A 13,440-nucleotide genomic window follows, 5' to 3' on the forward strand; every position below is an offset into this window, starting at 1 on the left:
GGAGAAAAGAAGAAAAAGAATGAGGGGATTGTGAACAATAGCTGGTCGGAAGGGAGAAAGTGAGAAGAGAAAGTGGGATTGTGAACGCGACCATTGAATTTGGGATTAGAATTTAAAAAATAATTTTAGAATTAAAATTAAATTAAGTAATTATGGATAAGAATTAATATAGATTATAATTTAAAATTTAATTTTTTATATATCTAATAATATATTAATATTTTAAAATATACGTCATTTTTTAAAGTTGAGCCATGAACGGTCGCTCACTTTGCTCCTGCTAATAGCTGCCCCGACTATAATGGTGTTTGTTTGATTGATTATATAATACTCCATCAATCATAATTATAATGGTGTGTTGAGTGATTATACAGTAATGGTGTGTGTTTGATTGATTATATAATACTCCCTCCATCATAATTATAATGGTATGTTGATTGATTATATAAACAATTTTTTTTATTGTTTATCATTTTTTTAATAAAATATATATATATTTTATATATTCTAATTTTGGCAATAATTTGAATGCTTCAAATTATCAAACGTCGTCAACATAGACAAGCATTTTCCATTTCACTTAACTCAACAATCAACCCAACACCGACATATAAATACACACAGGATCGATCTCGACAAGAAAGTGATAAGCGATTAATTACGTACAAGGGTGGAATAATTCAGACATGGCTCTTTATAGAGGAGCTGTAGCCAGTATCATAGTACTTAGACCACAGCATAACGCCTCCGTACTTGCCGGAATCCTTGATCTCCGGCAGGACCTGCGAGGTCAGATCCCCTGCCGGAACAAACCCACTTCCAGCAGCCTGCGGCGAGGCCGGCAGGCCCAAGAATATCTGTCCAGCGGGGACTGTATTCCAATCCTTCCAGGCCTTCTCCAGGCTGGCCATGCCTGAAGAGTACTGACACGGCGGGTTGTTGTAGAACTGCACCCACACGTAGTCGAACAGTCCTGTCTCCAGGGCTTTCCCCACATAGTAATCCGGGAAAGGGCATTGCGGCGCTGCCGTCAAGTACACTTTCTTCCCACGCTTTCCATAATTAGAAAGGTACCTATATATACATATATAAGTAAATTGTATAATTATCATCTTTTTAGTTAGAGGATGCATATATATATATATATATACAAAATTGCCCATAACTCCCTTTTGGTTTCGAAACTCGGCGTCAATCCTCTTTTACTTTAAAAATTATATAACGCTCCCTTATACTTTAAAAAACGTTGCATGAAACCCTTTGCAGCGTAAATTCCCTTTTTACTTAAAAAAAGTTGCACGACATCCCTTATATTTTAAAAAACGTTACATGAAACCTCCGCATCATGCAGAAAATATAAATAGAAAATCATCTTCTTATTACACAAGGGAAGTTTCATGACGGTGGGATTTTATGCAACATTTTTCAAAGTATCAGGAGGCGCCATGCAATTTTTAAAGTATAGTAAAATTTTATGCTGAATTTCGAAAGCACGAGGGAGTTATGAACAATTTTAAGTGTAGGTTGTAAATATTTTATAGTTTGAGGTGATGGTGCGGTATGGTGCGTACCTTGCTAAATCATCCCAATAAAGATTGGTCCCTCCTTCGATGTCAAAGTCGATGCCATCCAAGACAGCCTTGCCCAAGGGGCGGTTCGCGGATTTACCTCCCAAGAAATTGTCCCACAAGTAGGTGGCAACTTCCCTGGCATCCTCAGTGGAGTTGAGGTAGTAACTGCCTGCGCCCCCTCCGATGGATAGAATAACTTTGATGCCTCTGGCCTGGCAGGACTCGATGTCGGAGCTGAGGCCTGTGCACGCGTTCGAGTAGGGGTCACAGTGTCCGGCCAGATTGATCATGGGGCTCTGCCCATTCCCAAACGTCGGGAGAAAGGCTATGTTCACAAATTGGTAGTTCCCGGTGGCGCAGGTCTCCGCCAATGTGCCCTCCCCGCCATTCTGGCCCCAGTACACTGAGATCTTGCCGGCATGGGCATGGCAGATGGATATGAAGAAGCAGAGGAATAATGAAAGAGGAACATTAGAGGCCATTAATTAATTGTTGAAATTGAACATGCAAGGGCTATTTTCTGATATATCTCATGTGTCTAAGTGCGTGTATATATATAGAAGAGGGAGCGCGAAAGGGTTAAAAAAGGCTTCCTTCTTTGGAGGCAATCAAATCAGTGGTCTTCTATTAAGAATGGAATGGTAGAGTTCATCTGCGTGTAACCTCTGCTCGCTCTGGATGTTCCTGAATTATATTCTTGACTCTTAATTTAGTCTCTCTTACTTTCATGCATGAGGGCAATCATAAATAAACATATATACATATATATATATATATAATTACCTACAAAAAGTACCTAACAAGAGGTAACATAAAAAATACTTGTATTTTGTATGATAAATACACAATTGTCTTAATCACAAGCTCCTGAAATTAAAAAATAATTTTAGTTTTGATAGTATTAATTCTGTTTGATTTTTTTACATATATAAATACAAATAAATTTACAAGAGTCGTGCCGAAAAAATATATAATCGCAGGGTGTTATGATGTGCACTACAAAAAAAATTACAAATTACTATGGAAAAATTTTGTCACAACTGACAAAATTTCCGTCACAATTTTCAATTATAACGAAATTTGCATCCAACTGAAAATTGTAGTAAATATTATTGTAGTAATCCAATGTGACAACTAAGATTTCCGTCACAGAAAATTGCCACGTAATTAATGACTGTCATTTCCGTTGCAACATTTTGCATTGCAAGAAAATATAATTGTTGTTGATTCCGTTGTAATTTTTTGCAACACATTTTTCAAGATTTATATATGTTGCAAATTCTGTCACAAATAAATAAAAAAATTACGAGGAAATATAAGTATTGCTAATTCCGTCGCAATTTCTATAGCAGACCATTTATTCAATTTGTTTCTGCTCATTTTTTTTTTTTATTTTTCCAAAACCTATATGAAAAATATATATTCAATCCTCCAAAATCAACCAAAATTTAATTATTTGATTAATATCTCTCATCAAAGACACAAGTAGAATTTTTAAACCTAAAAAGTGTCTAATACACTATAGATATAATGTATTTAGTATCAGTACCATAAGAAATAAATACCAGACAAATGTATAAATCTGTTTTCATCCGCCATAATATCATAAAAAACAACTAAAGTCATAACTATAAAAAGCATATAATAATAAAACATCATGATATTGGAGCACTACTACCATCTGAATCGGGGTCGAACCTATAAATGAATGGTGCTCTCATACGCCGTAATTGCTCTATAATGGGCAAGATCAAATTGTATATGACTTGTTGGTTCTCCATATTTGTAACTCACTGCATCATTAAAATATCATTATAAATATATATAGCAAAAAATAAAAATATATTAATATTGCATATAGAAAATTCTATCCAAGAGACTTGAATTTTTTAATTATTTCTTAATAATAGAAATTCTATATAAGCAATATTTCAATGTACAAGCACTCAAAAAAATGAAAGAAAAACTCATAATTGATATGATATTATAATAATTTTTTCACATTTTTGTTTGAATTTATTTTTTTTTATGAGAAGCAATATTATTTTTTCAATGCATAATAATATCTAAACATAATTTTGTAGAATAAGTCAAATGATAAATCATACTGCATGTGCTATTCATAATACTTAACTACTCGTTTAAAATAATTAAATTATTATTTTTAAGGTGTTTGTTGCACTATTCAACTACAACATTTACAATTCCAATCATATTCAATTTTGTGCTTAAAATTATCAAATATTTTTAAGAAATCTTCAAGATTAAATATTAAGATGGTATGATGAGATTGAAATCAAATTCTGACAATTAAGAATGAAAACAATTTATTAAAAGAGACAAAGAATTAAAGGATAATTTGGTTATATTATAGTAATATAACTCAACATCTACATCCATAAATCCTAATAACAAACAATTTCGGGGTGTTGGATGATCAATACTTAAATGCATCTGAAAATCGCTGCCCTTAGCCCCTTACATTGGCAAAAACCCCCTACATTGGCAAAAATGATCAGTAAAAAATAACTCCTCATATTCAGAACAATGCTAGCATAATGCAAATCTGCTTTTCTATACTACTATGTTTAAAGTTTCTAAGAATGGGTATCTCTAGAAAGATAATAAAATAAGCAAACAAAAGTGAAATATAGTTATAAGTCATCTGAATATAACTATCGAGCAACAAAACATTTTACCTGATGAAGCAAGGCAAGTGTGGAATTGTACAAGTTCAACTCTAGACTGAACTGCTTCTTGTACTTCATTACTCCATCTTTTAACTATCTCTGGATTTGTCTGTTCCAACAATTGTAGTAGTATTAACATGACATATTCCCTCCAACTAAAAAAAAAAAGCATTTATCCAAAAACAAGGAGTACCTGTAGCAGATGAATACCACTCACAAGGGTAGCACTGTAAACAACATAACTTTTGTAAACTATAGCCTGTTTTAGGTATCTCTCCATTTGGTTCAAAAGTGTTTCATCAGTAATTCGGCAAAGTACACCAATAACATTTCCTTGATACATATCAATGCAGTTATTCATGTCCTTCATAAGGGAGCTAGTGACAATTATAACCTGTAAAGTCAAATATAAGATTTGATTCTTCACCTGTAGTAGGAAATTGAAGAATTCAGAGGTATAAGATGTGCGAAGATACCTTATCTGTAGAAGGAGAAAGCTCTTTTATCATCAGATATACCATTCTTTGTAGCGAATTTGAATTAGACAAAACAATGTTGATCCTGTGACCAAATTTCTGGAAGTATTAGCCTGCAAGAAATGAGAAGTCTATTTACCAACATAATTCAATATATTTAATCTTGCAAATCGGAAGAACTGACATTCAAGAACATTAGCTCCAAATGTAGCAAATGACTCCATTCCAAAACGGCTCAGATGTGTTCCATAACTTAATCCACTACTCTTTAAATTTGCCTACCAAATTAAAATACACGAAAAAGTTATAACACAAGCTCCAAATATAGCATATGACTCCATTCCATTATAACTTCAATAATTCCATCGGGATAAATATATATATATATGAACCTTTTGGATAAACTTGGATATTGACTGACCATATTAGATGCTGCAGCAGATACCTCTGCATGCATGGGCTGAGAGAATTTGCAGCATCTCTCCCTGTGCTTCAACTTCGCTAAGAGAACTTTGTACGGACCAACCATTGGAGAGTGAATGATGCATAGTTACAAAGCCAGGGTCCATAGAGGTCATGCTGCAATCAAATATAAAAAGTACAGAATCATTTTCATTATTATGATAATTTATCTAAGAAATTGGGATATACAACATAACTCATCCTTGAAAGCAAAAACGAACAGCTGACCGGTGTAGACAGATTATGAGCATGGTGATCTCTATGTTAAATACAATGTCCACAAAAGATGAAATGACTGCAAAGCAAATAATAAAATAGTTGAATGAAAGTACAAACACAAAGCAGCAACAACATCTGGCATTTGCAATTAACTTTGAAAGAAAACTAAACAACCATGTCATTCAATTAACAACACAATGGAAGATAAAACAACAATGATTGCACCGAACAACACATTCAGCGTCACATTTCCACAACAAATCGACACTTAGCTCGAGAATTTCAGTTTTAATGTCCAAGTGTTGCACTAGATCCTAAAGACTATATAAAATCATAAATTATGGATTTTTGCTCACCCCACTGCCAATTTATAATGGATTTCCAGTTATCCCAAAACTCTCCGAATCAACCCTATATAAACCCCTTCACAATTCACCAATCTATCAATCAAAATTAGTGAAAATGGAGGCATAGATAAAATACTCGTTCATCCTTGGATTCCTCGCCATCCTTGGCATCAATAGCGCTTATGAAGGCGGGGAGTGCTCTAGATAAACACCCGACGCTGAGGCGATTAAGCTGTACCCCTGTGCCTCGGCCGTGCAGGACGCAAACGTGGTTGTTTCCCACAACTTCCGCGCTCAGGTGAAAATTGAACCTCGCAGGTGAGGATTGCCAGCCTCCGGTCATTTTTGTTACCTCGAAGTGGCGACGGCAAGCAAAGCAGATGATCGATTGAGCTTTGAGAGCCGATCGAAGCGGCGACGGCAAACGTGGTTGTTTCCCACAACTTCCGCGCTCAGGTGAAAATTGAAAATAATGGTTCGGCATGGGTGAGTAAGAATTGGAATAATTAGTATAATTAATTAACATAATATTATTATTAATTATAGTTAATTAAAAATTAATTAATTAATAATATTATTAAATTTTGGAAAATTTGCAATGGGTTTAATTTGTTGATAATCCCATCCCAATTTTGGAACGGAATATAAGATTCCTTGTGAAATTTTTGAAATTCTGCTACTGATTTTATCTATTGCTATTTCCATAGTAATTTTGTAATTAATATATGAAAATCTGCAATAGAGTTAATCTCTTGTTATTTCCGTTGCAATTTTGCAAGGTAAGATAATATTTCTCATATAATTTCTAGAATTTTTGTGACATGTCAATTTTCTTGCAATATTCCATCACAACATATTACAATTGCGACTATCTCTTATTTACTTAGCAAATTTTGTTGCACTTTTGCAATAGATTGTATTCCGTAATAATATTCCGTGGCAATTTAGGATTTCTTTTGTAGTACGTTGTTTGCATGGACGGATCCATTTGGGGCTTTGGGGGGTCACCCACCCCCAGCCCCCGAAAATATATTTTTTAAATTTTAAAATATAATAAAATTATATATTTTTAATAATTTTTCCTCCTATTTTTTATTTTTTTTATTTTGTATAAAAATAAAAAAATTAGATAGTTTTATTGATTTGTTTTTCAATATTCAATATTTTATAATAAAAAATTATATAGTTTATATAATTACGTTAAAAATTTTCAATTTCAAGCATATTATTTTTATTCCTTTTTTTTTCCCTTCTTTACACCGTGCACAAAAAAAAATATTGAATTGATAAAAAACAAACTCTTATTTTGCCCTCCCGAAGTTTGGAGGCTAGTTTCGTCACTGGTTGTTTGTACTTTCATATGAGAAAAGCATATAATTTAAAATAAACTTTTATACTTTTGTGTATGGAATACCTATTTTGTTTGTCTTACACGAATTTGAGTCAGTCGGGACCAATACTTATTGCATATTTTACATTATAATTTAAGTATTGCTTGTATTTTTTAAGAATTATTATCGGTAAGTGATTTATTGTCAAAAGATGATTTCAAAATTGAGCACCATAGATATTAGTATTAACTTGATTCTTATTTTATACTATTGTGCTATAAACCTCAATTGATAACTTAAAGCATGTAAGCTTATATCGAGAATAAACGAAAATAAATTACAAAAATTGTGTCGAAAATATATATCATTGCAACGGTGAATTGCATTGAGTTGAAAAGAGGCTATGATGTTGTTTGTACTTTTTAAAATAAAATTTTATACTTTTCGAATTTTTTTTTTATATTTTTATTGTAGAATAGCCAATATGTGTACAAGGTGTTTTGAAATACCTATTTTATGCATTGCACGAACTTTTGTGGTTTGAGACCAATAATTTATATAAATATTTTGCATTGCAATATGAGTGTTTGTTATTATTATTTTTTTTAAGAATTATGATAATAATTGTCGTGTGATACTTTCAAAGTTAACACCATATATTTTTATCTTGTGTGTATGATATTAATTTATTAGTTTTTATGTGTAATATACAAATAAATTAAATTAATTTATGTGTTTCTTGAATTATATTTTTAGTCATTATTTATGTGCTATCTAAGTATTTAATTTTGACTAAATTAATTTTATTTAATAAGTATTATTTATTTAAATAAATATTTATAAGATTTTTATTATTTATATCAGTGAAATAATGCTTGAAAGCTGATATAAGAGTCCAAAACTGGCCTTACAAAGCGAAAAATGGCTTCAAAAGCGAAAAAACAGTCACCGGCGCGAAAGTCAACAAAAGTCAACGGTCAACACTGTAAACTCAACGCGCGAAAGTCAAAGTCAACTGCTGCGCGGAATTCAACCGGAGGCCGCGCGGAATTCAAACGGAGGCCGCGCGGAAAGCAAGCGAGCACGGAATCAAGCGGCGGTTGGTGCGGAAAGTGAGCGGCGGCTGCACAAAGTGAGCGATCATGGAAAACAATGATGGCCGCACAGAAAGCGATGGCGGCTGCACGAAAATTTGAGCGAAGCGGAATTCTATGTCCATTAATCCGTGAGCGGAGGCTGCATTTCTGAGCACAGAAGGCCATATATGGAAGTGAGCGATGGCAGCTGGTGCGGACTCCATGAGCGGCAGCTGCACAGGAGTGCGCGAGCACGGAAGGTGAGCGGCGGCTGCATTTATGAGCGCGGAAAGCAAGCGACGGTTGCAATTACTATCACTGGTCAACGGCGGATGTATTAATTGCCGTTGGTCAGCGGTGCATTTACTGCGCCGCCACAATAATTCCTGCACAGAATTTCGTTGCATTTATGTCTCATGTACTCTCAGCTCGTGCATTACTACACTCTCCCAGCTACCTTAATTAAATTCCTACACTACTTTTTAGCCAATTTTTTGCTATTTTTGTGTAATTTTTATTATAGAACCTTTTCGAAAATAGGTAGTTATTAATAATTATATTAGTAGCTATTTTTAGAGTTAGTTATTTATGGTTATTTTTAGAGGTAGTTAGTAGCTATTTTTATTGGCGGTTATAACCGTCAAACTTCTAGAAGTTTTTTCCCCTATTAATATCCCCTCTAATTGTACCATATATAATATACATTCCATACATTCATTTTCTTCATTTATTTTCTCCAATATTTTTATCTACTTTAATAATACGAGATTTTTGATTTTGTGTCGCGAGCAAACTGATTTTCTCCTCATTTTATTTAATTACTGCATATTATTTTACCTAGTAAAATTCCTATCATATTTCTCCACCTCACCTTCACCTAAAAAAAATTCCATGTTCGATTTGAATGTTCAAGTTAGATTTCGGCAAGGTTGCGGAAGGGCGATAGAAGAATCGACTATTTCAGCCATGTTTCGTATCACAAACAAATTCCGGGTAGTTCAACGTAGCTAAGTACGTGGGAGCTTTGTCAACCTGCTTAGTTGCTGTTCTGAATTCGATTCCGATTAAAGAGAGGTACACTACAAAAAAATAATATATTTGTAACGGAATTTCGTTCCTAAAGTTCACGTAGCTAACATAATTCCATTCCTAATTCCGTCTCTAATGTCATTAGTAACGGAAAAAGTAGATTTAAAGATAAAAAAAAAAAAATTGTTACAAAAATGATTTTTTCTTACAGTGGTATCAGATGGGTAGAGCCACTAGCGGAGCAGTTGAAAGAATAATTCATGGGGCATAGACAGCGGTCTATTGGGTCACAAAAATTTCTAGTGATAGTAGAGTTTCTTACTTATAATGTTCTTCGCCGGGTGTCGCTGAAGCCTCGTTGTAAATCCCCTAAGGTCAAGTACTAACCGAGTCGAGAATCGGCTTAAGCGAGCAAATGTGATCACGTTCATTCCTCCGAGCCGCCCCGCAATTATACATATATTTTTCGCTATCACGCCATCGTCATCTCGCTCATTTCATCGATGGAAATCTAGCCATTAAGGAACGCAAAAGTCAGACACAAACGCCTCGCTTCATCCTTTTCGAGATACATATATTTTATTGCTTTTTAGTTAGATTTATTTTCTGCAATTTTATCTTTTCAGTTTTTCGATTGCATTAACTTATTGCACTTTTTATTTTAATAAAATATATGATATTCGCATATTCCCTGAGTTCAACCCGGACACTCACCGGTTAAAGAGATTTATTATTTTTGATGAAGAATTTTGGAGTTACTACACGAACACGCACGACACTATTTTTATTTTATACATATATCATTTTTTGTATCTTAAAAGATATTTTTAAAAATCTCCAAAAATCTTCAATCAAATTTTGGCGCTGTTGCCGGGGAATAAGCATGGTATCTTTGTTTTAATTGGAAAATATTGAGTTTAATGCTAATTTAATTTCAATATTGAATTTTTATTTTAGTTTGAACATCTAATCCATCGGAGGTATGCTTTGTAGGTTTCGGGAGTGCAATATCCTTCAAAGATTAAACTTGGACGGCATTTATCTTCCGCAAAAAAATTTAGAAAATTTTCAAAAATAAATAAATAAATAATTGCTACAACAGTGCATTGCTCTGCGCTTTGTTTATATATATATATATACACATACATACATAATAATAGAATAATAATAATAATAATAGTAATAATAATAATAGAATAATAATAATAATAATAGTAATAATAATAATTAATATATAATAATAATATGGCGCCGCTTACCTTATTTGTTTTTTTTTTTTTTTTTCTGTTGTTTCCTTATATATATAATATAATAAATAAATAAATAATGAGTATATTGATAATATTTATTTTTTGTTCATTCCGAATTTTCAGCTACCGGTTCATTCATATTGAAAGTTAAATCCAAATAACACTGGCGTATATCCTTGTGAACAAGTTGTGATCGCTTGCAGTTGTGATCGCTCCCAATCGGTGATCCGCCTCGTTGAAGATACTCAGCCAAGTCCCAGTGGACGTAACTGCCTTCTGAGTGGGGGCTGAAAACAGAGATGAAACCACTGCGGTTTCAAGCCCCAAGCCCAGCGCAGCTAATGGATCAGCCTATTTAAGCAGAGCAGTAATCGTTTGAGCGGCTGCGTAAACATTCAACCCAGCGGCGCTCGGCTATTGCAAGCTGGCGGCACTTTCTTCTCCTCAGTGGAGAGAAGGAATAGTCATATTTCATTCCTGGACGCACAAATTCAGAAGGTAAGGATTTATCAATTTCAAGTGAAGAAATCCCCAATTTCCAACCAGCGGCACTCTATCCTTGTCATTTTAATGAAGCCAGCTCAGTGATGAAGACGCCGAGTCCATTCGCACTAAAAAAAATAATATATTTGTAACGGAATTCCGTCCCTAAAGTTCACGTCGTAATTTCATTCCTAATTCCGTCTCTAATGTTATTAGTAACGGAAAAAGTAGATTTAGAGACAAAAAAAATTTTGTTACAAAAATGATTTTTTCTTGTAGTGGATCCGCTGCAGCGATGCTAATTAAAGTTGTGAAGTTTCTTCTAAGCGCCAACCGGTGAATCGGCGGTCTGCCCAAGCCAAATAGCCAGTACTGCAAGTGAACTGATGGAGTCCAAAGCAGATGCAGCAATAAGCGATGCCTAAAAAAAAACGGCGACTTCAGCCCCACACAAGCCCTATCTCAGCGCCCTTTTTAAGCAGCGGCCATAAGCAGCGATTGTCCAAGCCGGAATTAGCAGCGCCGTTTGTAATCAGTCAATCGGTAAGCGAAGCGATGCTAGAAATCATTGCTGAGCGCTCCTCAGCAATGTCTTATTCACCCAATTTAGGGCAAAATTATATTTATTATTATTTTATTTTATTTTATTAATATTTCGGCTAAAACAAGCGAAAAAAGTGAGCGGTCTGTAAGCGAAGCCAATTTCAGGCAAGTGCAGCGAAGCGACTGTATGTAAAGCGGCATAGAGCAGCTCACCTGCAAGCAAAGCCGCGACAGCAAGCGAAAGCGGCGACTTCAGCCCATATTTGAGCGGAGCAGAGTCTGCAAGCGCAAGTGAACTGGCCGGTTTATCCAAACCAAAGGCTCAGGTCTGGCGCAAGAGAGAAAAATTAAACTGACAGTGAACCCTAAATGATTTTTCCGAAGAAATTGGAAAAATATTTATTTATTTTCTTCTTTCCTTCCCCATTTCTTTCTCTCCTCAAGTGGGCGCACAATTCTTTTTTTCGATCGTGCTCCGTCAAGTTTAAACCCAAGCCCCCTACGCCTTCAATCTCTTCCTTCCCTCCGTCATCTTCATCTCCTAGTTTCGAAAAGAAAATCATAATTTCACACCCGATTCCCTTTCAATTTCGTCCAGCCCTAACCCTAATCTTTACGGTAATTACTTCTCCCTCACCGCGATGATGAAGCCGACCACATCAATTTCCCCAATTCTAATTGTTCTGAATCCACCATCATTCATCTTGTCTAGGGATGGTAAACATCTAGGGAAAGGTTGTATTAGTCACTCAACCTTCTTTTTTGCTATTTTCATTGAATTTCTTCAACTTTTGGCATATTACTAAAATTATGAAAATTTGCAGGGCTGCGTCAGATTGGAGTACCTCTTTTAATTATGATAATTATCCTCTTATTGATATCTATTATAGATTTGTAGTTATGATTAGGATTAAAATTATGTTGGAATGTGGATTTAGTTTAGATTGGAATTAGTTGTCGAGTTTGTATATATAATTGGTATTTGATTGGTGAATTGCGGACTGTGTCAAGGAGATTTGAGTAAGATGAATTGTGAGCTTATTTCTTATGATGATTTTAGGATTAATCGATAATTTAAACAAGGCACAAACAGCCTCCAAAAGCTGATTGCGGGCTGTTTTAGATTTATTCGATTTGGAGGATTGGTAATTGAGGGCATTTGATAAAAAAATCTGCATACGACAGCTGCTGGTGGTTGCAAAATTTGAAATTTTCAGATTCATTCTATGGTGATTGACGCTGAGGAAAGAGGTGCTTTGAAAATTTTTAAGCAAGAAGACTTATGTAACTTTGAAAAGGGAGTTTTAGCTGTCTTTTTATCTCTTGAATTCTTTGACAAATAATGTTTGTATCTCATCTTTCGCTGCTGAAAATAATGTTTGGTTTGATTGCAGCACCTCCCGAGCAATCAAGTTGTTCAAGGGCGAATAACAATTCGAGTGTGAGTAGTTGCGGGAATTTTGATCGGCACCACCAAAAATTTTGAAACAGTTAAGGGTGCAAGACCTGCAAAATCAGGGAAGCTTATTTGTCTTATTGATAGAATATTTTAGCTTGCTAATTGTTTGACTGCTAACTTGTTAGATAGTAGAATATGTGTTACGTAGATAAATTAATAGCCGTAATATAATTGCAGCAGGTTAATTTTCTGATTGGTTTAGAAGTAATGATAGCATAGTTTAGCTTGTTGTGTACATAGATCGGTTAGTTCTAAGTTTTGTTCATAGCCTGCGTAACTTAGTCTTAGTAATGGGCTGCATAAATAGGCTGTTGTGATTAGCAATTAGCATAATTGGCTTAGTTGTTATTATAGCATTAGTTGTATATTGTGCATCATTAAGTTTGTTCTGTAGTTACTATAGTTTAGGTTGCTAGTTTGGTATCAATATTATTCGAATTTGTAAATGATGTAGCTTAGCTTTTTTGTAATGTAATATATTACCCCAATTCCGTTGCTTAGTTT

General features: G+C 34.3%; 1 protein-coding gene and 1 long non-coding RNA gene across 4 annotated transcripts; one reads left to right on the forward strand and one right to left on the reverse strand.

Annotated features, from left to right (window-relative positions):
* Positions 1–556: 556 nt before the first annotated feature.
* LOC127242250 (acidic endochitinase-like) lies at positions 557–2,242 on the reverse strand. The gene is made up of 2 exons (XM_051261714.1): positions 1,572–2,242; positions 557–1,074 (listed from the first exon to the last, which is right to left on the reverse strand). Exons 1-2 carry the CDS (start codon positions 2,051–2,053, stop codon positions 681–683), a joined length of 876 nt encoding a protein of 291 aa, XP_051117671.1. The 5' UTR covers positions 2,054–2,242; the 3' UTR covers positions 557–680.
* Positions 2,243–10,591: 8,349 nt separating this feature from the next.
* Positions 10,592–13,126, forward strand: LOC127242334 (uncharacterized). 3 transcript variants are annotated; one of them, XR_007836766.1, is made up of 4 exons: positions 10,612–10,949; positions 11,214–11,477; positions 11,643–12,212; positions 12,302–13,126. It is a non-coding gene; the product is annotated as an uncharacterized LOC127242334 (long non-coding RNA). The 3 variants fall into 3 exon arrangements; XR_007836767.1 differs by having other exon boundaries at positions 10,592–10,949; positions 11,643–13,126; XR_007836768.1 differs by lacking the exon at positions 10,612–10,949 and adding an exon at positions 10,973–11,113 and having other exon boundaries at positions 11,643–13,126.
* The last annotated feature ends 314 nt before the right edge of the window (positions 13,127–13,440 follow it).

This window comes from Andrographis paniculata, unplaced genomic scaffold (assembly GCF_009805555.1).
Source record: "Andrographis paniculata isolate CXL003 unplaced genomic scaffold, ASM980555v1 Contig86END, whole genome shotgun sequence".
NCBI lineage: Eukaryota > Viridiplantae > Streptophyta > Magnoliopsida > Lamiales > Acanthaceae > Andrographis > Andrographis paniculata.

Coding starts and splice junctions, on each gene's coding strand:
- LOC127242250 (XM_051261714.1), bottom strand. CDS start 2,053: ATGGCCTCTAATGTTCCTCTTTCATTATTCCTCTGCTTCTTCATATCC. Junction 1,075..1,571: donor TATTGGGATGATTTAGCAAG/GTACGCACCATA, acceptor ATGTATATATAG/GTACCTTTCTAATTATGGAA.